At 48.8% G+C, this 26,061-nt stretch overlaps 2 protein-coding genes across 2 annotated transcripts; both read right to left on the bottom strand.

The window, feature by feature from the left end:
- Nucleotides 1–823: 823 nt before the first annotated feature.
- LOC137901649 (cilia- and flagella-associated protein 337-like) lies at nucleotides 824–14,214 on the bottom strand. Its single transcript, XM_068745694.1, has 17 exons — nucleotides 14,134–14,214; nucleotides 13,733–14,041; nucleotides 12,475–12,648; nucleotides 12,293–12,376; nucleotides 12,115–12,207; nucleotides 11,839–12,022; nucleotides 9,773–9,940; nucleotides 9,344–9,492; nucleotides 8,504–8,737; nucleotides 8,005–8,169; nucleotides 7,648–7,763; nucleotides 6,234–6,364; nucleotides 3,466–3,552; nucleotides 3,270–3,380; nucleotides 2,671–2,861; nucleotides 1,600–1,797; nucleotides 824–946 (listed from the first exon to the last, which is right to left on the bottom strand). Exons 1-17 carry the CDS (start codon nucleotides 14,212–14,214, stop codon nucleotides 824–826), a joined length of 2,598 nt encoding a protein of 865 aa, XP_068601795.1.
- A 1,793-nt stretch (nucleotides 14,215–16,007) lies between these two features.
- Nucleotides 16,008–21,598, bottom strand: LOC137901434 (programmed cell death protein 10-A-like). Its single transcript, XM_068745465.1, has 8 exons — nucleotides 21,558–21,598; nucleotides 20,155–20,323; nucleotides 19,823–19,876; nucleotides 19,613–19,730; nucleotides 18,972–19,098; nucleotides 17,168–17,246; nucleotides 17,006–17,088; nucleotides 16,008–16,584 (listed from the first exon to the last, which is right to left on the bottom strand). The coding sequence occupies exons 2-8, from the start codon at nucleotides 20,242–20,244 to the stop codon at nucleotides 16,503–16,505; spliced, it is 633 nt and encodes a 210-aa protein (XP_068601566.1). The 5' UTR covers nucleotides 20,245–20,323; nucleotides 21,558–21,598; the 3' UTR covers nucleotides 16,008–16,502.
- Nucleotides 21,599–26,061: the final 4,463 nt, after the last annotated feature.

Below are 26,061 nucleotides of genomic sequence, written 5' to 3' on the forward strand. Positions count from 1 at the left end.
CTCAATGATGGAGAGAGCGGAACAGACCTGACGCTCACACTCTCTGGTAAATGGCTGCTCTGATTGATGGACTACTCTCTCTCACACACACACACACACACACACACACACACACACGCACACACACCTACACACACACACTCAGCGGCTGATGGAGTGAGGCCATTCGATTCTCACCTCGTGCTCGGTAGCTGGCTGGCAGCCCGGTTTAGACTTGCCAATTGGCCTTTCCTCAAAACCACAAACTTTTCTGATGAGCTCAGTACAGTACAAACACACACACACACACACACACACACACACGCACACACACTCACACACACCCACACATTCATTATTGATTCCTCCAGTCATGTTGAGCACTTTCTCTCCAGGTGTTTCTAACGTTAGCCATTCTTTAAAACATGGAGTCTTTAACCAGGAGACATTTAACTTCTCTCTTCTCCTGTACATTAATATTATATTAATATACATTATTTTAATGATTAGATCTTGGTTCAGGTTGAAATAATGCGGTTTAAAGAAGATTTTATTAAAGTATAGTTACTACTTTCCATAACTACATTTTGCATGTTAATGAGTTTGTGAATTTTTTTTTTTTTAATCAGTCATTGTCAGACAGACACAACAAACTCTGACCTTTACTGCCGACTGAAGCCAACCCCCCCCCCCCCCCCCCCCACCAGGCCCCAAGATGCAACAGATACAAGATCAATACAAACAGTCAAATACATTCTGTCAGAGACAAACTGGAGTGGTAGTTTAATCCGTGTAGATTAGAATGTCCGAGTTCACTTATCACGCTTGAACACCGGGTCCTTCGTCAGAAGACGCCCCGCTCTTCCCTTTGCACGGCATCTTCCTGCCCTTTGAGCTCTCCCAGGTTCCGTCCTGCTTCCGGCTGAGGGTGCGGCGGTCCAAGTCTCTCCAAGCCCCACTGCTCCTCCTAAAAATAAAAAATAAATGGCAAGAATATTTGGGCTTGGCAAGAGTGTTTCTGTCTTTCAAAACAACCACGACGCCCCAATATTGCTGCTTTGAAACGGCAGATTAGAGAGGAGCATGGGGATTTGGGAATGCCTGGGGGGAACGCTCATCAAAATGTAATGGGACAGTCCTCCTGCGAATCGGTCCCCTTACTAAGAAGCTTGTTCTTCATTAGCCGTGGAGCCGATACAAATCCTAACAGGATGAAAACATGAAGCATACAATAATTATGACGCAAGTCCGTCTTTGGGGTCTGATGTACTGGTGTTTGGGGTGGGGGCCTGAGGCAAAATGAAATGAAGCATTGCTCAGCAGACACGGCCCCGGGCTAACATAAAGTAGGTATTTCACACACACACACCATAGCCTGATGCTGGGTTTCACATCCATCCAGTCAACGGGCCCCCACCGCCCACCGGGACGCCTCAGAGTGGGAGGTGTTCTTTATCACAGGCAGTTGGGCCGCGAGGATCTGAGGCCGTTACCGTGACAGCGTGACGCTTAACATTTATTTCAAACACGCAGGTTAGGTTAGGTTATAGAAGCGAGCCCCCCCGCCCCCCCCCCCCGCTGCGGGACTTCAACGACCCGTGTAAGTGTGTGCTTGAATACCTGTCCGAACAGACCGACGGTCTCGCCGGGCAGGTAGCTAAGTGCTACGCTACAGTCTGACGATGCTGACAGCAGGAGGAGGTCGTCGCCGCGGACACACATCTCCAGGTGAGTCACGCGATCCAGGTGTGGGCGGAAACCACGCAGTAGCTGTGGAGGTGCTGCTGTTCTTCTGTCGTCGGGCTCAAGGCAATGATGCTGGGGGGGGGGGGAGCAGTGTGAAAACCCCTTTTCTGTGTATTTATATATTACCATATTATTATTATTATTATTATTATTGAACGTCGGGGCTCCTCCTACACCATGTCGTCTGTTCTCATGCCACACGTAAAGCAGAAAAAAAAGTGATTTCATAGCAAAAATAGTGCCTAGCGAGTATTCAATTTATGGCCAGACCCAAAAAGTTAGCCTGCTAAAGAAAAGCAAGCACAGCCAATATGTTTACATTTACTTATTTCTAATCCAAGAAATGGAGATTTACAACTATTTTGTGGGAGTTCAAGCTAGCTCACAAATGACAGTAAATGAATATCAGTTAAAGACGTTCCTCTCGGCCTTGGAAGTAAAAAAAAAATACATCCGCTCAATCTCGCTAGTCATCCAGCCGATTCCAAAGCGACGCTCCAGACTCCACGCCAAAGGACTTCCTCAACTCTGCTACGTATACACATAAATCTCCATAAATTAAACTGGAAGCCAAATGAGACGCACCCATCCGGATTCATCCCATCACGTAATGAACCGTGACGGAGCGCTGAGCTGTGATTATTGTGGGGATAATACCCAAGAGGGTGTTCTTTTACCGCCATTAGGGCCCTGACTGCTTCGCCTCACACCGATCTAAGGCTTTTCACAGCGGAGTCAAAAAGTCAAAAGGTCCCTCTGAGGTAGCAGAAACTCTCCTGTATAGTGTTCATAAGCCGGAGCGGAATTCTGATCGGCAATCAAGGCACAAATTTACACTTTTGATTCTGAAGCAATTTGCCAAGAAACGTCTGGAGACATGCAGCTTCAGCGTGGCCCAATGCAGCTGATATAGATACTGCAGCACATGCGTGTGACGAGTGTTACCTGTATGTCCCACGTCTTGAGCAGCCCCTCCCTATCAGCCGTGACGAGATATTTTCCACAGGGGCTGACCGCCATAACTATAGACCCCAGATCTCTGCCGTGAGCTGCGAACTGTCCCACCAGACCGCCGTGGACCGTGTTCCAGAGTCGGACCACACCCGAGCCCCCGCAGGACGCCAGGTCTGCCCCACCTTGTGGAAAGGAGGGGACCAGATTGTGAGTCAGTGGGGTCGGTTTGAAATGATCCGTGCTGATTGTGATCGCATGGATTTGGTTCGGTTTTATTCAGAAGGGTAATTCAGGTCTTTAGCACGGAGCGTTCAGTACATTTCAAAGGGTTAGAGTTCATCTCGGTGTTTGTGCAGACCTCTATAGAAAGATCCTGACTGTGTTTACCTCTTCAAACAGCATCGCACAACAACACCGTGTTCACGCTGTATATACAGGCAGAATATATTACAAGCTTAAAGAGGAAGACTTTGGTCTCAAAACAAAAAGCAAAAAAAAAAAAAAAAAGCTTGACTTTTCCGACACTTCTCAAATCTCGCATTGCTGCACGTCTCGTTTTTTCAACTCATCAACACATTTGATTTCTTCACCTGCTGCTGCGGTCACAGACGTACGTCCCGGAATAAAGAACAATCGAGAGATGGCCAAGGAGCCATCACAGTCCTCCTTGGCGTTGGCGTGAAGGCGGCAGTCCGGGAAACCTACGGCGACGTAAGAGAAAGGCTGAAGAGCGAGAAGCATTGTAAAAGTCGTCTCTCCATTCTGTGAAGTGAAGATGCTCCTTGCCTTTTCCTTGTTCGGCGTGCAGCTGCAGTTTCCTCAAAGCTTTCTCCGTGCTGTTGTTCCACACTACGATCTCTCCGTCGTAGCTTCCTGCACCAATCACATGCAAAGTGCGTGAATCTGTATCGCTCAGGAGATATTTATTTATATTTGTACGTCCAAGGAAGCGTTCGCGAGGGAGGGCACGACCTTTATCATCAAGCAGAATCTCATCAGGCGGCTCAACCCTTGAAAAGCAGGACTTCATGAGATGTGTGTGAGCTCTAAGAGGTGTGTGTGTGTAAGAGAGAGAGAAAAGACAGAGGGATAGACAGGGAGACAAGCTGTCTTGTAACAGGCAGAAACCTTGAGTAGGTCCCAATTTAGGCTCAATCCCGTCTCCTCCTTCTAGATAAAGCTTTCAACCACTAGAAAACAAAGGTCAGGGTTAAAAAGAGGACATGGGATTTAGCCTTAAGGTTGGCGACCCTCTGCTTAGACCATCTGTGCAACTGAAGCCGCAGCAGAACCACGATGGAAAGTTTGATGCCGCCACCACTAGACGTTTGATCAGAGGTAATGCAAGCAGCGGTCCACAGACGACCTGAAAGCTCACAACCTTTTCATCTTCAAACTTGTAATCTTCAGCACCCAACTTTGACTTGAGTGACATCATCTGAGGACATTTATCAGTTTCCTCCGCGCCGAGAGGATTTATGCAACTTCTTGTCACGCATGCGGTTCTGTTTCCCCCAGAAGACCCGTGGCACAGGCTGAGGTTTAAAATTGGAGGATTTTCCCTTTCACTCACTGGCATGTCAAAATCTGAAATATACGGTAGGCGTAAATAAAACAGGATGGCAGCGCTGTCGCTCAGGTTTCTCAATTCTCTGCTTTCCTATTCCATTTTGGACAGCCATCAAAAAGTTCAGATGAGGCGGGCCTCGGTCGCTTGGAAGGTGTTCAGCCATGGAGGATTAAGGGATCCGAGGAAAAAGGAAAAGGGGGAAGGTTGTGACTGCAGGAGGTACCTGTATGTGTGTGTGTGTGTGTGTGTGTGTGTGCTTGTGTGTGCGCACGTGTGTGTGTCGAGAGAAGCCATGCGGAATGCAGCAAAGACTTTGAATACGAATGAGGAGGCCTCGATGCCACGTCAGCCAAAAAGGTTCATCCTGCAATTTGGTTCAAGACGCAAACAAGACATGCATTTGGAAAGACACACACACACACACACACGCGCACACACGCACGCACGCACACACACACAGAGTGCCCGAGCAATGTGTGTGAGTCCAAAAAAGACAAAACTTTATATTGACTTTTGAGCTTCGTAGCTACAACTTGGCAGCGCCGGCACACGACTTGGCAACGTGCGCGCTTCAACGTGCGCGCTTCAACGTGCGCGCTTCAACGTGAAACAGCGTCACTCGCCGCAGCCCTGAAGCGATAATCTGCCAACAGAAATGAATGCATCACGGCTTCTTTGTGCTCCACGGCTTTAGGGAAGACAGGATTTACTAAACTAGTGCATGCGGGAAATGACAGCACGGGTCGCGTCCTCCGGAACAAAGGCTTTGATTCTTCCTGTTTCCACGTTCGCCCAAACGCAGGCGATATTAAAGTTACGAGTTATTTTGTTTTCATTCTGGACAACACTCTATTTGATCTCCAGGTTTCTGGCAGTTTGTCTGATGAATGCAAAACGATCCACCTCACGAAGGGCGTGTCATGTTTTACGCCACCTGGCAGTAATATCTTTGGTGCTGTTTATGCTTTGGTTATCCGATTGAACCGGCTGAGTGAAAGCGAAACGCTCAGTCGAGGCTTTTGTTTCGTCGTTGTCGCGCATCGACTATTAAGAAAAGCGTTCGGCGATTTGGCAGCCAAGCGTCGCACTCCAGAGACGTATGGAAATGAGCGCACCTTTAAACAAACCAACAAACATCTCTTTATTCTCTCCATACTCCTGCAGCAATAACACACACACACACACACACACACACACACACACTTGAGAGATAGAAGGTACTATCTCCTTTTCCCTCCCTGCTACTGAGAGAGTGCTAATAAACAATTTAAATTGGGTATTTGGATTAAATCATGCAGCGGCGGGCTGTGTGTGTGTGTGTGTGTGTGTGAGAGAGAGATGAGGGGCCCCCACTCACAGCCCCCACTCTTATCCACCTCCATCCCTCATTTTACCGCTCTAGTCTATACTTCCAGGGTCTGCAGACAAAATCAAATCTCTCTTTGCCTACACTACACGCTTCTACTACTGGACTTTCTTCTTCGTCGCCACAGCAACCCAACCGTCTCCACTTCACCCTGTCCTTTTTATCGTCCTCCCCAACACCAGCCACTCATGTCCTCCCTCACTACGTCCATGTCTCTTCTCCTGGGTCGTCCTCTAGTCCTGTTCCCTGGCAGCTCCATCCTCAGCATCCTTCTACCAATATAGTCCCTGTCTCTCCTCTGGACATGTCCAAACCATCAAAGTCTGGTCTCTCTGACCTTGTCTCCAGAACGTCTAACCTTCACTGTCCCTCTTATTGTCTCATTTCTAATCCTGTCCAACCTGGTCCCTCCCAAAGAGAACCTCAGCATCTTCATCTCCTCCACGTCTAGCTCCGCCTCCTGTCTGTTCCAGCTCCACCTTATTTATTTACTTACTTTTACAGCTGTGAACACTCATCATCATTTCTTGGTCTATCTTTCCGTCTCTCTTCTCCTCTGCATGGCCCCACGTTCTTCATTCGACTTATGACAGGTGCGCACGGATAACACGCACAAACCTGTGACCAGAGTTTGCGGGGGCTGGAATGCGGCGCAGAGAATATCGCCGCGATGCTGGACTCCTCCCTTCCACTCCGATGGTTCGACAAAAGGCCGGGAGAACGAGTGCAGACGGAAAACTGTCACGTTTCTGCAGAGATGCAGAAGCAGAGCGAAGTGGACGTTAGTCATAACATACCATTTCAAAGAGTGGCCGTAATAGCCATTAATTACATAGTAAAATACCATAAGTAATAGCAGTGGCTTTACCGACATCACATTGGTTGCATTAGTCAATAGCAGTATTAGAAATGGCAGTTGTAATAGTAGTAGAAATAGTTTTAGGAGCTTCGGTATTCAATGAAAAACCGCTTCGATTATTCCCCTGCAGATTTATTCGATTTAGTCACTCTGCTTTTGAATAATTGTAAAAACAATTACAGTATAAATCTTCTTTTGTGCACAAAGGATTGAGCAAGACAGGGTTGGTAATAAGCGCGGAAGCTCTTCCTCTCCACAGCGGCACACGAACACGTCTGTGGCGAGTGCCGCTTTAATCACTTTCCTGATGTCGACACAAGACTTCTGTCGCTTCCTTTCTTTATTGTTGTGCATGCACTCAAAATGAAATGAAAAAATAATGCACGGCGGATCCGTGGAGCTCTGGGATTGTGGACTGTTCCAGCTCGCCTGAGATAATATGAGCAGCAGAAGGATCAAATGCAATGCGACGCAGATTATATGGATTAAACTGTGGCAGAGGTGGATGTGTGGAAACAGGAAATTAAATAAGCAATGAAAGTCATAACGGCAGCGTTTTTATTTGCTGTCGGTGTGAAGCCTCGGTGTGCGTTGGACGAGGAAGAGAAAGTGTTGATGATCGTCGACCGAGTTCGGCTCGCTGGGCGTGAAACGATAATGAAAACGAAGACGAGGGTACGACGAGGGCTTACGAAGAAACATGCATAAAGAAGCGCGAGCTCTAAGGGATGGGAAGCAGGAGAGGACAGAGACACACAAATACGCAAAGTGTGACTCGCAACACAAGAATACACAAAATAGTATTATTCAAATCGTCTTATAATAATGTCTCCGATTTGGGACGTGCATCCTGGTTTTTGCCGCCGCCGAGGAGGTCGTGTTTTTTCCCTGTGTTCATCTGTCTGTCTCAACTCAAACTCAAAAAGTTACAGACGGATCTTAATGAAAAAGAATGTCAGAACATTTTGGGAATGTTTCCAGGAACAGATGATTAAAGTTTGGTGATGATCCAGAAGAGATCCTGGATTCTGGATCCCGTTGTGTTACCGCTGCAGTAATCGGAGCTTCAATGTCTCGGTTGATTATTGATCGATGTTTATGGAGTTACTTCAGAAGCTTCAAACATTGAGCGAGCCCATGGTTAGAGGTTCTGAGTATCATCTTCTCCTCTACCTTTCCCAGCCCATCACCAGGATACTCCTCTTCAGCAGTAAGACCTGTGAGATCTGCGCAGCCCGACCCAAACCTGCATTCATTCTGTGGAGACAGCGGCCGTTGAAGTCCCACACCTGTAGCAGACGGCACAAAGAAATGCTCAAAGGCGCCGTGACGACATCGAACCTTCAAACGACGGCCCGCTACCGTGTTGCAACTGTCCCAGTTCTCATGAAGGTGCGTCTTCTAGCATTTCGGAGCAAAGCTTGGGCCGGTGGCTAGCGATGTAATTAAAAAGGTGAACATTTGGCATCATAATCGCCGTGACGACCGGTTTGTCCTGAACAAAATAAGTTCTACCTTCCGTCCACCTACTTTAACCTCTCCGTCGGCGCCCGCGGTAAACAGCCGTGTCTGCGTACCGTCCAGGGCCATGGTGGAGATCTCGGCGTTGCCGTGGCAACGGTGAAACTGCTTGACCTTTTGGCCCGTGTCGGCCAGCCAGCAGATCACGGAGGAGGCGGAGTCACTGCTGACTACCTGCAGACGAGAAGGAGAGAGAGAGAAGGAGAGGATGTCAATCATCAGAAAGGAGTTTGATCCTTCCGCCGCTGCTTCAGCTTGATGTGTTCTTTAATAAAACATGCATAATGGAGATAACATATAAGGACAGACTGATTAAAACTGATTAAAAGTCTCCTGAGTGTGAGCAAAATCTAAATCTCACATCAGCATATTTATTCATTTATAAAACACAATCTGACAAAAATGTGTTTCATGGCCGTCAATGTAGAAGGAAAGAAAATGATTTTGCTCAAGGTGCGTTTTTTTGGGACAAACTCGAATGCCCCGTGGCGCCGCTTCCGCCTCCTACCTGTCTGGACAGACTATTATACAGCACACAGGTGACGGGGTGTTCGTGGCTGCCCCGCCTCTTCTCCTCCGTCGCCGTCTCCAGCAGGAGAAGCAAGCTGTTGAAGGAAAGGAGGAGGCGTTGACGCTCCTCGTGGAGGAAGAGGAGCGTACGCGCGTCCTCCTGCGTGTTCGGGAAGACTCCCGACAGACGGTGGACGCACAGCTGACTCGCCACGTCCCACAGACACAGAACCTGGAAGAGGTGTGATGAGCGTCACGGATGCAGGAGGAGAAGATGGATTCCAAACAATCAGCGTGACATCATCAGGTTACAAACAAATGTGTATCCATGTGCGAGAAATGTGAATGTGAATCGTCACAAGACAACATTGGAATTGCAGGATAAAAACAATTCCTTCCAGGAACAATTGTTCCTCGATCAGCCGTTTTAGAGCCACTTAGTCGTAAAGACGTAAAACGAGACAACAAGATGGCCGCTGCTTCAAAAAAAAACTCCTTCCAGAGGCGGCTTCAGAGGGTCTTGCAACGGCAGATGGTGTTTATAGCAGGAGGCAGATGGAGCATAAATCACTTCTAAAATATTAATTATCTCCTGAAAATCCAAAGAGAAGGGAAACCTGGGGAGAGGAGCGTCGCCATCCTCTCTGCGTCTGATGGGGGGGGGCTTAAAGGGGATGTGCTCCCAACTTTAACAAACGTCAGCTCCCATAACGTGAAGCGGGAACAAATCCTCTGCGGTAATTATGGCAAGCGGTAGCTATCGATATTACAATGATGGGGCTTCGTGTTTCTCTGCGCTGCACGCACACACACACACACACACACACACACACTTCACCTTGTCTTTGGAGTAGCTGACGAGCTGCTGCTTGGTCTGCATGAAGCGAACCGCCGTGACGGGGCCCGTGTGCCCGCTGAGCACGCAGACGGGCTCCGAGGTGACATAAGGGCTCCACAGCAAGACCCGATGATCCCCGCCGGCTGTGGCTGCAACCAACCGGGGGCGCCGCAGATTAGCAGAGGCACTAGCCGCCGTTAATTACGGGCCGACTAAACGGATCTCCAAACATTTGGTTCTAACTGAAAAAGAGACGACTGGAGCAGAACCGAGCGAATGTGAGGATTCGGATGTTCAGTTTTGCTTTCCCACGTTGAAGCTGAAACTTCGTGGCTGCCACGCTGCAAGGAACACCAACACACTCCGAACGTCCCAGGTCAGCCCTGGGGGAGTATTCTGTATTCTGGTTTTACACCCTGACCCGCCCACCTATGAGGTTGAGTCCGCGGTGATAGTCCATGTCCCAAACGCCGCTCTTCGTGATGAACGATGTGACTCGGAGGTTCCTGCTGCCCTTTTCCCTCCAGCCGATCACCATGCTGCGCTCCGGCCTGGTGCTGCAGGACACGAAGGCTTCCAGCGAGCCGAGATAATGAACTGCAGCAGGAAGGAGTAGAAGAAAACGGCTGCAGAGAGTCTCACGTTTAGCCCGAAAAAGACGATAAAGGAATCTGAAACACAAACTAATTACAAAAGTCTGCAATGCCATTTTTTTTAACATCTCTTCTTTCATTTTGGGAATGAGAGGCTTCGAAGCAGGCGAACGTGCAGCAGAGAGAATAAATGAGTTTGACTTACAGCGCCCGACCCGACGGCTAAATCGGACGCCGCTTGGCTTTCAAACGCTGCACAAATAAGCGGCGGCCTCGAGGTGACATCCGACAGCCGTGGGTCAAAGGTCGGCTGCGCAGCCGAGCCAAATTAGCAACGTCTGATTACGTGTCATTTATTTTCTCCTTCAGCTGATTAATGTTGGGGCAGCACAGTGACGCTGTTGCCTCACAGCAAGAAGGTCATAGGTTCAAATCCAGCCTGGGGCCTCTGTCCAGAGAATTGACTCTCAAAGTTTCGGGATGCAGTCCCGGACGCACAGCGGTTGCGTCAGCGGCCCGAATGTCACCCTCATTGCTGCGAGTCGTTATTTCGGTTGACGAACCTCTTTTGTTCTGCTACAAATCCCCGCACGATTCGGAAGATAAGTTCATCCCTTCATCTTTCCCACTTCTTTGATAACAGCCTTTCGCGGGCGTGTTTATGCATTCCTCACTAGCAGACGCGCTTCCTCCAGATCCTCGTCCTTCCATCCCAATCTCCTCCTAATTTCCTGTCAATGCGCCTCTACTTCCCACCACTTCCTCCTCCTCTTCCTCCTCCTCCTCCTCCTCTCTCTGGTGGCACGTGAGCCTGAAGGTTTTTAGGTCTGGATAACCAGCCGTGTCTAATGGTACACAGCCCACTCACACTGCAGCGGGGGGGGGGGCAACTTCAAAAGGAACTCAGCAGCACCCTGGAGGGATGCAAACACACATCTAGTCGCTCCTCCTCCCTCCTTCCCCTTTCTCAGACTCTCTCTCTCTCACTCACACACACACCCTAAAACTACTAACCAGTGTTTTAAAGTTTTCCCATTTGTCGTGTTTATTTATATGTACTTTATTCTTATATCAGGATCTCCCCACGCAGACGGTCTCAGAGCGCCACCGCTGCTGAGTCATGATCAAACAGCCTCTCGGATGATGCAACCGGGATACAACAAAGCAGACTCCCTGTTACTGCGGCTGAGTTCAAGTGGAGATTCCCAGAAGAGAGAAGTCCGTGACGAGTCGGAGACTTCCGGGAGGACGCCTTCGTTTTCTGTAAAATGTCATAAAATGTCATAAAACGCTGGTTTTATGACATGCCGAATAACTTTATGTTTGACCTGAGGTCTGTTCTCCACTGAGGCGACGCGATTGGGTCTTTACTCCATCCATCCATCCATCCATCCATTTCCTGGGTTCCTGTTGCTAGGCAGGGTATTCCGCCTCTTTCTCCCATGCAACACTTTCCAGGCTCCTCTTGGTGTTCCCAGGCTACACAATATCTGTAGCCTGGGAACAGCAGGCTCCGGGTTAAGGGCGGCATGATGGTGCAGTGGTTAGCCCTGTCGCCACACAGCGAGAAGGTACCGGGTTCGAATCCTATCTGTGCTGAGTTTGTGTGTTTTCCCCGTGTATTCGTGCAACTAATTCATCCAAATTGTCGGTAGGTTTGTGTGCATGAATGGCTGGCGACGCATCCGGGGTGTACCCCACCTCTCTCCTGTAAATCAGCTGGGATAGGGGAATGGGGAAAATGTGCTGGATGGATGGACGGATGGTCCGGGGTCAACCCTGTCGTCTCCTCCCACTCAGAGATGCACCTGGGGAGGCGTCTTTATCAAACCGGCTCTGCAGCGAGCGTCCTTCTGACCGCCGAGGCTTAGCCCCGCCCACCAACCACAGCTTGGGTCCTACCTTTCCTCACCCACGCAGGTGTGTGTGCCTGGTACATGACAGCGTAACAGCAGCGGTGCTTCCCTTTGACCAGCTCATCCCAGAGGACGATGTCTGCCGAGTCCGAGTCCGAGTCCGAGTCCGTCCTCAGACTGAGCCTCTCAAACAGAGAGATATTAGCTGAGGTAAAATGCAAAGCACTGACCTGGGATCAGACACACATGCAGTATGCAGTCATGAAGGGGTTGATTAATGATTGGATGATTTTCTACTGCCCATTTGCTTTGCGTTAATCACCTGCCCTCCGATGTCGCCTACGGTGAGGACGGCCTGGCCCACGTTAGCGGGATCCACCCAGTAGTCCAGACACCAAGGAGTGAACTTCAAACCCTGCAGATAGGAACGAGTCTTTCTTATTTTCAATGGCAGCAATGCAACACACGGTGTAGATGTAGTTTATATCCGCAGCGGCTACCTGGAGCTTGTACTTGCAGCGGAAATCTTGTTTGGACAGAATATCGTAAAAGCACACCTCCTTACTGGTGAAAGACACGGCCATCTGAGAATAAAGAAAACGAGTGCAAACAACCGAGGCCTCCAGGAAAGTAAGAATTCATGATTTCAAAATGTCCTGCTGCGGCAAACAAATCCGTTCACCTCGTGGACGTTGTGCAGCAGCGCCACGTCGGTGACCCACAGGTGATCGGGCGCCACCGTGCTGTTCTGCAGCCGGCGTGCGTTCAGGAGGGACATGTCTCCTCCGTCCCGAAGCCCCACGGTTCCTCCTTTACTGACGGTCAGATACTGACCCGAAGCCTGCAGGTGCAACACCTGAGGAAAGCAGCGGACGACAACGTTTAAAAAAACAGATCCGCAAAAGACTCCGAAGGCCCGTCCCGATATATATATATATAAAGTATTTCCCTTTCTTTCTTGCTAATCTTCAACCAAAATAACTCCATTAAAACTGAATCGTCCTCGTATTGGAAGTCCAAGTGACCAACCAATAAAGCAAAGAGGATTAATAAATGATGACGTCTCATTGGCCGCGCTACAGGATTAAAAATAAAACAGAGCTGAAAGGAGCGGGGGGGGGGGGGGGGGCACCGAATATCGAGAGAAAGGTTTATTAATACTTAGAGAATGAAGGTCGGGGCCGAGCTGTCTATTTAATTACTGCAGATTGGATCACTTTCCCACCATCGACTGAAGGACCTCTCTGATTGGTCGGTATTCTAATTAGCCGTTTATCTATTTCCTTTTAAATAGCTCCAGAGGTCGGGAAGGAGAGTCTGCACTGAAAGCTCAACGGCGAGACTTCCTGCTGCATCGCGAGGTAACGACTGAACAGGATGTCCCGCAGCTCCGGTAATCCCTTAGTAACCTTACGTATCGTTCTTCACAGCGGGTTGCCATGGCGTCGGGAACACAATACCGAGACGCAGCCGCAGCCGCAGCAGGCGAGGCGCCGAAACCTGCTGGAATCTTAGCGTAGCGTTAGCACAGGTGTATTTTTCCGCGTTATATGCCGCAAATTAGCGCCACTCGTTACCCGACTGTGTTCTTAAAGATCCGAAACTAAAGGGGTCAAAGACCTTCCAGCTATTTGTGAAACAACGTACACAACGCTTTGACATTTTGACATTCTGGGGAGGGAAACGTTAAAGTGGTGAGTCATCATTTTTAACCACAGCGGTAGGCACTTTGGTCCCGGCCGGACTCATTTACATATTAATTGATAGATGTTCAACTTTAAAGAGTCTGGAGCCATTTATCTCAAAAAAAGGTGTCCCATTTTGATGAGCGAGACCCCAATGCTTCCAAAGCCTTCCTCGCACGATGTTTAATAACAGCCACTCAGCAGACTATTGAATTCAAAAGAGATCGCATGTTTCGACGGTTCTAACCCTTCTACCTTTTGAACCGGGTCTCGATGCGGACAGGTCAAAGTGCACGGCGGCTTCCAGCGAGGCACGCTGCTGGTTTTGTAGTTTTTCACTTTATCAGAAAGCTCCAGCAGAAGAAACGAGCACAGGCCTCCCCAGTCGACGCGACCTTCTTCCTTCACGGCGTCGATGTCCAGGAGGAGGCCGCGGTTCTCCTGGGTGACGACCACGCTGTCGAATAGGAGGCCGTAGTCCTCCCTGGAGCCACGGCCGACTGAGGAGTGAGCCAGGTGGATGAATTCAGGTCTGGACAAGGAGCACGATGCACCCGACGGGTCCTGCATCACAATCAATAAGACTGATTAGATGAGCTGCTAAACAGACGACGCACAAATTACATGAGACTAAACATAAAGCGGTAAACGCTCACCAGGAAGAGGCCCTGTAGCTTCCTATAATCCTCGGTGTTCAACCGGCTCTCAAGCTGCGCCACCTCTATCCTCGTTCCCATGGTTACCGCCCAGACCTGCCGCTCAATCAACAGCATATATGAGACATGGTCAGGAAGGTAAAGCGCAGGTATGCGAGTCTGTGTGGAAGACGTCATAGATTCCCTGCATTGCCGGGTAATGACGAAACAAGATATCCCAGCGCCGCTAATCCCTCAGCAACGTTCCCTCTGTATCGTTTTCACAGCGGGTCGGCGTGTCATCACGGGCATCACGCACAAGCACAGCGGCAGACGTGCTTTGTTGGCTCCGCCTCACTTGATCCAAACACGTGTGTGTCTGCAAAGGTCGTTCATTTTCAACTCAACACAGGGGGGATAGGACAGGATAGGATAGGATGGGATAGGATTGGATAGGATAGGATAGGATAGGATAGGATAGGATAGGATAGGATAGGATAGGATAGGGCTCAGGCCTGGGTGGGATGGGATAGACAGGACAGAATAGGACAGGCTAAAATAGGTTAGGATAGGGGTCAGACCTACATGGGATAGGGCAATAAGAGAAGAGACAAAACCGTTGTGCAATTAAATATTAGAGATAATAAAATACAAAAAAGGATTTGAGTTATTAGGAGTAAATGGGAAAAAACAGAGCCCATTAGAATAGCATTGGAAATAAAAAGTGCCGGTGTGTGTGTGCGCAGGAGAGCTGAACACATATTTCTGTTAATAACACATTCAAACTCACCAAGATGATCAACTGGGTCCACAGGGGGTCCAGAATCACCCGGCCCCGAGTCCCTCACGCCGTGAGTTGGTGAAACACCTTCTTCTTAAGCAGATGACATCTGAAATGGTCTCGGTCTGATTTCAGAACGCTAACCGCCACCCAGCGTCCAGAGGTTAGTCTGAGAGGCAATCAACGACTAACAGCACATAACCCCCGAGAGAGCGTTAACGAACTGCCCCCAGAAGCCACCCCCCCCCCCCCCACACACACACTTAGCCCTCACTCTCAAACACTTGAGCAAAGTTTCCCGGCAACCAAGCAGTCAAAAGCAGTTGTGTATCCAGGTCTGTACAAAACACAATGAGTGTGTGTGTGCGTGTTAAATCTATTCACGGATTAGGAATAATCTGTGCCAGATACAATTACATTACCCCCTCCCCCGTCTTTCAAACTACAGCAACACAACACACACTGACATTCTAGAGCAACTCATAAAAGTGTTCATGCATTTAGAAGAAACTGGTATGAAGCTGAAGAAAACACACCAGCAAAGCACACACACACACACACACACACACACACACACACACACACAAGACCCCCCCCTCCCAATGGGACCTGTCCCCATGTGTGACTTTAATGGCCTGGAATGACTTGAATGAGATGATTACAGCGGTCGCCAACGGTGACATCACAAAATTAGGTCTCAGCAATTTCAATAATAAAGCTTTAAAAACGAGCACGATTGGATTACAGCGGAGCCAGAACCCAAACAGCCCCTCCGTAAATCCTCCGAGGAAAATCTACTATTATACAGGGAGACGAACGAAGCTGCAGGAACGCGGGGGGGGGGGGGGGTGCAAGGGCAACGCGAGCAGGAGTGAAGCACTTTCACACAACAACGCCGTTCCGTTTGTTGGACACACGCCCCACGCCTCGCATCTTTATAGTTAGAGGAATTTATTCTTCCTCGTTTTATTTCCTTTGCAAGGTTGCTGCAATTTAAGTGTCGCAAAGACAGGAAGGACGCTTTCAAGGTCAAACATAATCACGTAAAAGCAGAACTTGGAATACTTGAGAATGCAAATGAGACAAATGAATTCCGGTTTGCACAGAAGTGTGTTTATTGTGACACAAAGTTCTCTGGATTCCTCCGCGGTACCTCCTGACGCCGGGTCCAACGACCTTGAACTCCTCTGGATCTAAATCTCGTCTCTAATAAAAAGGGGTTTGCTCAGGAATGTGGAGTATTTTACAATAAAACAAACGCTTCCCTTTGACATCGGTGGAAAGGTTGCTCCACATAAAAGGGACATCAAAGAGCATTTTAACCTGCAAATAAAAAGATACAAACTTTCCTTTTGTGTGAATATATGAAGATGTATTCCCAAATGAGCATATTTGAGTATAAAATAACTATATTAGAACAAAATGCAGAAACTTCTCACACTTAATGTTCACTTTAAAGCTCTAACCTGTGATGTGAAGCTGATCTGGGCACAAGAACATCGTAATGATCCGATGGATTATCTATCGATGTGAAGGAGAAACTGTGTGCGTGTGCGTGTGCGCGTGCGCGTGCGCGTGCGCGTGCGCGTGCGCGTGCGGCCTCCGGCTGCTACACCACCGTCTTAAAGGCCTGCAGGATCATGTTGGTTTGGTGGGTGAGCTGGTTGGCACTGACGAACACGTTCATCGCCCTGGAAACAGAAAGTGCGAGCGCACACACACGCGCGTGTCAGTCACGCAGCGATGAGCGAGCACGCCACCGATATTAGCACTGATCCTGCGAAACACTTTGATCCGGCTGCAAAGGAGAACGTCGGGCTTCAGCGAACACGAGCCGCCAACGGATCCACGAGAAACGGGCTCAATATTCAGCAACGGTGGATTTGATAGAAGCAGCCTGTGATCAAACGACCACCGCTTACGGTGGCGACTGCACGTGCGTGCGTGTGTGTGTGTGTGTGTGTGTGTGTGTGTGTGTGCACAACTTTCAAATGGTGTCGCTGCGTGTTTGTCTGAAACAGGAGAAGGCTGATCAAGTGAGCGGGATGACAGGGGAGGAAGAAAAGCAACAGAAAACGCCGCAAACGGAGCAGAAAGCAGAAGGAGTCCTACTTTCCATCCTTGAAGTAGCTTTTGAGCGTGTCACTGAAGCTCTTGGAGTGTTTCACGAACCCTTTCTTCTGCCGTTCCAGCGCCTAACCAACGGACAGACAGGCTTTCAGGGCCACTTATCCCGCGGGAAGCGTTTGTGCCGCCGCGTGTACCTGCGCTCACCCGTCTGTTCTGGTACTGGTATTTCCTGATGACGCCGTTAACGGTTTCTAGCAGCTCCTTGATGGCGCTGGCAATGTCTCTGGGGATGAAAGGGGAGAAAAAAATGTGTATTCTGGAATAAAAGGATATCTTAAAGTCATTTTATCGGCCGGCGACGCCGTTCAGATCCGGCTTGCGTTTTTTTTTTTTGTGCCTTTCTTCCCCCTTCTTCTCTTGCAAAACACGAGTTCACCTTCAACTTTTTTTCCTCCCCTCAAATGCAGTCAAAATCCGCTGTTGAATAACTTTTCTTTTGCATTCCTTTTGAACTGATTTTATTTCTAAGCCGTCCGCTGGGTAAGTATCTTAAGCGGTGACTCACTAAGACTTTTGGATTCGATCGAAATAATGGCAAAGTGGGCCAAGAAAAGGGAAAAGTCTTTCGCTTTCTCTCTGTAGCGGGGTCTGTGTGCGATTGTGCGGAAACTTGTGCGTTTTGTCATCGCTGTTGTCACGGCTCCCACTGGCCAACGTAGATTTAAAAAAAAAAAAAGGGCCTGGGAGATTTCAGGGTCACGATTCGACCCTCGCGCTTCACACTCGATTTGACGTCGTGAAATGCTCTATTTCACTTCCTGCAGCGAGTCGTCCTGCAGCGAGTCTTCCTGCAGCGAGTCTTCCTGCAGCGAGTCGTCCTGCAGCGAGTCGTCCTGCAGCGAGTCTTCCTGCAGCGAGTCTTCCTGCAGCGAGTCTTCCTGCAGCAAGTCGTCCTGCAGCGAGTCTTCCTGCAGCGAGTCTTCCTGCAGCGAGTCTTCCTGCAGCGAGTCTTCCTGCAGCGAGTCTTCCTGTCCTGCAGCGAGTCTTCCTGCAGCGAGTCTTCCTGCAGCGAGTCTTCCTGCAGCGAGTCTTCCTGCAGCGAGTCTTCCTGCAGCGAGTCTTCCTGTCCTGCAGCGAGTCGTCCTGCAGCGAGTCGTCCTGCAGCGAGTCTTCCTGCAGCGAGTCGTCCTGCAGCGAGTCTTCCTGCAGAGCGAGTCGTCCTGCAGCGAGTCTTCCTGCAGCGAGTCTTCCTGTCCTGCAGCGAGTCTTCCTGCAGCGAGTCTTCCTGCAGCGAGTCTTCCTGCAGCGAGTCTTCCTGCAGCGAGTCTTCCTGTCCTGCAGCGAGTCTTCCTGCAGCGAGTCTTCCTGCAGCGAGTCTTCCTGCAGCGAGTCTTCCTGCAGCGAGTCTTCCTGCAGCGAGTCTGACGCATTTAGTCCTGTTTCCGTTTGAAGACCGGGCCTCTAAAGGCGGCGCATCGTTTGCATCATTAGGACCAAGGATAGTCTGCTGTCAGTTTACTCGTCCTTCCAGGCGGTGGCGCCAGCGAGCAGTAATCCAATAAAAGATTCATTTGCATCAACATTAATCCGAAACTCTCATGGATTTTTGTACATTCTGAGAAGATACATAACATTTATGCACTTCTTTCACTCGACTGGTGGGCAGCCTTCATTCAAGCTGCCGTCTGCATTCGAGCGCTATCGTCTACTCGTCCGTGTGATTCGTATCTGCTCTGCTTGGAGGTCCACCTGGAGGCCGAGATGACCCCCCCCATCCCTTAAAGAAACAGGACACAGGCCGTATCCTTATTGTTCATTGGGATTCATCTACAAGTCCTTTTTCCAACAAGGTTTTCATCATAAAGTACAAAAGCTCCCGTTTTTGCACCGAAATTAAATGCTAGAAAAGAAAGAAAAGATTCTGCGCGGTCTGAGATGTTTTCCAGCGACGTGCGTACTAGTATCAGATTAAAGCTGCCGTTACGCTGGCACACTGTAGCGGCCTTACTTGATGGTCTGCAGAAAGCTGACTCTGTCATTGATCTCATCCGGGATGGTGCTGAGGATGCGTCTCAGGGCTCGGGCCCTGCCGTTCAGCTCCTGGAACTCCGGCTCCCGCCTGTCAATCACGAACTCTGGAAAACACCGGGAAGAAGCGGAAAAATAGGCATCTTCAAACCTCTCGGTGACGGGAACGTCAGGACACGTGCAAATAGCTGCAGGGGGGGGGGGCACCGGAATGAAGCGATTGTTAGCGCCGGCGCTCGCGTCAGACAGGTGATGAGCGCATGCACTTTAAAGCGAAGGTGTTACGCTCGCTAAGTGAGGCAGGGATTAAGGAAGAATTCAGAGGTGCATCTGCAGTAAATTCAAAGTGTGGGTGTGTGCATGCGTGTGTGAATTCATTACTGCCATCAATCACTGTGCGCGGCAGAAGGAATTCAATTACAGGCAGAAGAAACAGGAGCGGCAGCTGATCAGTGGAGAAACAGCTCCCCCTAGTGGACGACCGGGGTAACGAGCAATGTCCTGCCGCGCCGCAGAGTGAAAGATCTTTCTGTTAAAGCTGAAGCCTGCGATGCTGTCTGGTGGATCCGCAGGACGCATCGTCCTCCACTCTCTGAGCCCGCACGATTCCGAGCTTCCTACCTTCCACGTCTTCCGCAGCCATGCGCAGAAGAGACTCGCTGTAATTGACTTGTAGATTCTTCTTCTCCAGTATTTTCAGTATAACGTCCTGTGTCAGACCTGGGTTCTCTTTCTCAGCCTTTCAACACACAGAAAAAAAAAACACACAACATCACTCACAGCAGCCACAAAACTCAAACCCACAACTCTTTTATTTATTTCTTTTTTTACCTTTATGAACGCTGCTCTCAGCATCTGCGCTGCTGATGGGTTGATTTTCTCCAACTGCAAGTTATAAAGCACAAACGTGAGCCAGTCGCGTTGCTACCGCTGCACACACGCAGCTGAGCTCTCTTCCGTCCAGAAGGAGGAAGTACCTACAAGCCAACGAAAGGACGGAGGGTCCATCTATTCTCTCCATCACAACTACGCCGTTGGGCTCAAACAGCCTGGACTTCAGTCCATCTCTGGAACCAGGCGTCCATGGCTTCATGATTAAACGCGCATCACAACCGCCGACACACATGTCTTCATCTTCTTTTCCCTGAAACCTGTGTTTGTACCTGGTTAAGGACAGGATACATCACATCGTAGAGCGCCATGGAGACGGTCGAGGCGGCGTCGGCTTCATTCTTCGTGTCTTCCATGGTCATTTTTGACCAACCTCCCGGTCTTCAGTACGCAAGCCTGTCCGCTGACGCCAGCTCCAACGCCTTCAGTCGCTTACAAGACCTGAGGAAGACGAAGACGAAGACGAAGACGAAGACGAAGACGAAGACGAAGACGAAGACGAGGTCAGGGCAGGCAGAGACGGATGGCGGCAGAGGGGAATGACTTTTTAAGGAAATGAAATGTTCTTGTATTGAATAAAGGGTCAGACGATGGAAAGAAACTCATGAAATGTTTTTAAAGTAATCCCAGTAATGAAGCCGCGTTAATCCATCCCATCATGATAAAGTGGACTTCTACCCGGAGGTCGGTCCGGCCTGAATCAGGAACACGCCCTCTGACATTAACGCTGCAATAAAATGTCACTGCAATAACAGCAGAACTTTGGCGTACGTGGTAATTACTGTGTAAAAAGGATATGAGAAACGGTCTGTTACACCTCTGTGTGCATAACGCCACTTCCCCCCCCTCTCTCTCTCTCTCTCTGCTTCTTAGTCATATCATATCAAAGAAAAAAACAATTTCACATTTATTAATGCTTTCACTGCTCCATTAGGATTTCCTGAGTCAAGGAATGAGGCGGTGCTGCTTCATGTGGAACAAGGTGAATCCGAGTTCTCTATTTTTGGGGGGACTAAACACAATTTACCAGCAGGTGATGCCGCGGTAACCCAGGTAACCCTGTAAATATTAGCGGTAGTTTTATTATTTGAAGCACATCAGATTATATGAATTTGTGGCAGCCTATACACTGTAAGATGATCCAACCGTTGGGTAAGTATTGGACATTTAATATTATTCCTATTATATTTACTGTAATATTTATAAGGCAGTTGTTCCAGTGCAGTAATCCTGCTCAGGTGTACATTGTTCTATTAGTTATTTGTGTGTGTATATGAAGAACAGGTGTGTGTGTTTTTAAACCTAACTCTCGTCCATAAAATGGTTACAAATATTTTTCAGATCATATATGACCTCTCACATATTCAAAAATAAAGAATCAATACATAAATGTATTTGTAATCGACTAATTTGAACCAGGTTATTAATGACATGCAGGATTCTGCTTGCATTACAATCTTTAAATCTTACCAAGTTGTGTATTTTTAGGAACAAGGTTACTAGGTTCCCTTAGCTTAATGTATTATAGCATCTTTCACACAGTAAGTGTTTAAAAAGCTGGGTAAGAGGGGCCTGGGCCCCTTTGGAGCTTTACCTGTAACAGCGCTCCTGTCCAGGTTTGTCACGTCACCCAGAAAAAGAAACTACAGGTGTACAAGATTCATGTTACACTTACCTGTTCCGCTGCCAACGAATAGAAGCAGCCCAAAGATGATATTGGTTTGGCTAATGTCAAAATAAATTAAACTACTGTACAGGTAGCGCTAACGTGCTATCACGAGAAGCAGGTCAGAGCAGGTGAACTACTCCAGCCGCGGCTAACTAGCGGCTAACTAGCGCTAGCTGTTTGCGGATATGCTCGCAGAAACATAACAATTAATGCCATAAACGAGCGCTTCTGTTATTCCTACTAGCAGGCTACTCATCATTCAGGAAGTTTTCTGTGCGCTGTAGCCGGGGTGGGCGGTGTTAGGCGTAGGTATCGTACGAGAGGCTAGTTGTAGTTCTCTAGGAGAGTGCTCTCCTTAGTCCTCTATTGTAAAGGCTAACGAAACGAACTACAATCCCCAGAAAGCTCTTTGCGGCGGGTTAGCGTTGTAGACTTTGTAACACGTTCGTAGATGAAACTAGCACCTTTCCGCTTTATTAAAGCAGTCACGATATAAAGTTTATCGATGTGAAATATATTTAGACTTCCAACAAATATAGATAGAGCTTACTAAAAGCAAAATAAATAAATATTCAACTACTGCGCCGTACTGTGAGTCAAGATGTTATCGTCAATACTGACTGTGATCGGTTAGCATGACAGCTTCACAATTCATGGATATGTTGTAAAATTATTTTGGTAAATTAGTGGAATCTAAGGAAGTCGGTTAGTCGATGAAGTACAAAAATATTTACTATATGAAAAATAAAAAAGTAAATGCGTAGAACGCTTGTAGAAGCAAAGACGGATACAGACGACGGATGACGTTTTGTTTGACATCGGTACTCTTTGGCCAACGATCATTGGACCAATCGATGTGGAAGGGGCGGGGCCTGCGTCCAATGAAGACGCAGGGAGCTGCGGCGTTGGAACAGAACAGCCGAGCAGAGAGACCGAACGCGTCAGCCCGCCTGCCCCGCGCAACGCCTTTATTATCGGTAAGAGCCGTTCTGTGTAACGATCTAGAGCCGGTTCGGTAGAGAGCCGGTAACGGGTTGCCTGAGGACAACGGCCCGGCAATGCTCCGTTCCTCCCGCGAACCAGGCTGTTAGAGGATTTTACCGAGCGTTATGCATTAATCAACATGTGTGCGTTTATTTTAAATAAAGGGACGTGCGTTGGTGCCGCGCATATTTCTTCACGCCTTCTGTCCTTCACACAATGTTGTAATCGCATTTTTTATTTTTATTTTTAATCTTGCTGCGCTTGTTTTTATTTATTTGCATTGCGGCGCGGTTGTTGTCCTTGAATTACAGTCAAAGGCGCAGTGGAGTGCATGTGCGCATCAACGAGGAAGACTGTCTTATCCCCACCCACACGCGCGCACACACACACACACACACCACTTGTTATTCCATCGCGCAGGTCTGTGTCTTTAGGTGACTTGGGTGTAAATGTATTTACTGGTTCAGATACCTGAGAGGGGCGGGGCTAAATGGCAAACCCAAATGAAATCTAATGTCTTTGATTTTTGCCATGATGAAGAAGAAGGAAAAAAAAAAATCCTGACAGACATGATTGATCATTTAGAATATTCAGCGTCCTTCCTGATCAATCCACCTATGATCTGTTAATCTGCAGTAATTTAGATAAATCTGCATTCAGGTCATTCCAGGAGCTCCATTTGCAGAAATCATAATCTCAACCTGTTAATCCCACATGCACTGGAAATCACAGCTCTATTTGACATATAGCCTGTTGTTTCCTATACGCGTGTGTGTGTGTGTGTGTGTGTGTGTGTCCTGCCTGTTCCCGCTGAGCGCTGCTGCAATAATTGCATTTCAATAATTAAATGTCTTTCAAATCAGCTGAGCCAAACGAACCGAGCTGGGAAGGGAGAAGCATCCGGCCGGGTTTCCGTGCCTGCCGTGCGTAGTGTGCACGGAGTGAAGTTTTCCTTTCTGCTGCGATAGCAGAACATTTGCACGAAGCGCTGCAGCGGACCGGAGACGCATCTTCTCAGGCTAGACTTTCAAACCTGTGATGTGAGAAAAAATGTCATTTCATTATTTCTTGTGCCGGAATATCTTTATTCCCAGATGTGTTGAATTTACATTTGCCAGAAAAAGGCAAAGCAGGAAAACCTGCTTCCAAAACTGGACTTTGCACGCATGAAAAACGCATCGGAGACGTTTTATGCCTTCACGGCGTGCAAAGACGTAAAGAGAGGTGGCCGTGCACGACTTTTTTATACTTTTTTTTTTCTTGCTCAATCTGCACATCTTCACTCGGGTCGCGGGTTTGTCCCTCGGGAAACTGCTGCAGGGACAGAAGGGAGAGAGAGATTCACAATGAAAGAGGGCAAGAGAGGAATAAAAAAAAACAACAGGATGACATGAATCATCAGGTTGAAATAATGCACCAAACTGCCAATCAGAGTTCAAACGGAAGGATGCTGGAACAGGTTTCAACAGGGGGGGGGGGGGGGGGGGGGGCTAAAGGAGGCCTCTTTGGATCTGTCGGGTCGCTGGTTGGCTTTCAGTGTGTGTGTGTGTGTGTGTGTGTGTTCAGAGCAATAATTTACATTCAGGCCAGCTCTCTGGTTCTCACACACACACACACACACACACACATCGATCCGTGTGATTAGTGGCATTAATGGACGGGCAGAGCTCAGCGATGATGACGTTCACCCTTATCTTTCTGCTCCTCCCAGTGCTCCCCTTTCGCCCGCCTAGTTTCCCTTTCTCACGTCGGTTACCGCCACACACCCTTATCTTTCTGCTCATCCCAGTGCTCCCTTTCGCCCGCCTAGTTTCCCTTTCTCACGTCGGATACCGCCACACACCCTTATCTTTCTGCTCCCTTCTTCTTCTTCTCCCAGTGCTCCCCTTTCTCTCACACCCACGCTAACATTTCCCACTCTGGTCCGGTTGATTGTGACCTTTCCTGTTCTCCGGTGTCTCCCTGCCCTTTAGACCACTTGGGGGGGGGGGGGGGGACTCTCCATCCTTTTCATTTTTACTGCCGATCCAATTACAGCTCGCCCCCCCCCCCCCCTCGCCGTTCGTGTGTCTGCATTTTCCTCATATAGAGAGAGTCGAAATGATGAGCGTGGGGCGCAATCAGCCGTCTTGTCCCGCCTTGCATGGATATCATTGGCTGTGGAGCGTCATCCCATGTTTATCCCCATCTCCCTCTCCTTCTTCATCGTTCTTGTTTCGTAGGCTCCTCCTCCCCGTCTCTCTCTCCCTCGCCTCCGGGTGTCTGAGGTAGCAGGGATTATTAAATGGTCGTTAACCTCTGTTTGCCCTCTGCGGAGGGTCCGGGGCTCGTTGTGTCATTTTCTAACGAGGTGCTGTCCAGTCGGCAGCCATGTTGGGATAAAGGCTAGCAGCGTGCTAGCAGCGTGCTATCTAGCCTGGATGAAGATACACAGAAAGGACAACGGAAAACCCAACCCTAGAATTTGGAATGACGTTTTAATGAGTGTTAGCTGAATGCATTTCTCTAATGATGGTTTTCCTCACAAGCTAGCGCATTAGCACGTTGAGCCTGACAGCATTTCCACCTTCGTAGCAAGGCTGTGGGATTATTATTCGTCATTCCACGTTTTCCTGTGAGCTTTTCCGAACATAACCCGCCCGAGTCACCAGACCGGGATCATTTCTCGATCCCCGTCGTACCTGGATCCGGAGTGGCTCTTATGAAGATGCCGTTAAAGTATTGAAGGTGTTTCCTTCAGTCTCGCCCGAAGAGTCTCATGAAGTCGGCTTCATTTGTCTGCACAAAGAGGCTGCGATGGCGCCTCCGAGGGGAAAACTCGAAACTCGTGAATGACAATCAGACGCCATTATCTCAGAACCCTTTGTCTGTTCGGCATATCCATGACGAAATCCTTCTCGATTATCCCCCCGTTGTGAACAAAGCGTCCATCGCAGAAACGCCAGGTTTTCTGGGGCCGGAGATAATCGCAGACATTGTTTAATCCCAGAGGGATCGGCCTCGGCCAAATTTATGGGATGTCTGCAATTTCACAGAATTCGTCAAAGCGCCTTCGGAAGTTTGGGAATGTGCTTCGAGCCTAAGTGAACCAGTTTGCTGTTATTATAGGGAGGCGGGATGAAAGGGGGGGGGGGGGGCAGGAGGTTGCCATGTTTGTGAGAAATAATTCACTAACAGTTCGGCGTGTGTGTGTGTGTGTGTGTGTGTGTGTGTGTGTTGAGTGACAGAACTAGAGCTGGGTGAAGAGTTGCGTTCAAGACGGAGGAAGATATCTTTCAAGGGTAAAAAGATTCTCTGTCTGCTCTGCAAAGCGAAAAGTGTCCATCACTCACAGTTGCCTTGGTAACCCCCCCCCACGAGTTAGGAGCGTGAGTGGAAATGTGTGTTCTTCAAAGATGTGTGTGCGTGCGTTTAATACACTCTTCATAACTTCGCTCGGGCCTCCGAAGCGCGGCGTCTCCGGGTGTCGGGTTTAAATGGCAGCAGGGATTAACGTGCGTGCGTCTGGGTTGGGGTGACGTCACGC

The sequence above is a fragment of the Brachionichthys hirsutus genome, chromosome 11 (genome assembly GCF_040956055.1).
Source record: "Brachionichthys hirsutus isolate HB-005 chromosome 11, CSIRO-AGI_Bhir_v1, whole genome shotgun sequence".
In the NCBI taxonomy this organism is placed as follows: domain Eukaryota; kingdom Metazoa; phylum Chordata; class Actinopteri; order Lophiiformes; family Brachionichthyidae; genus Brachionichthys; species Brachionichthys hirsutus.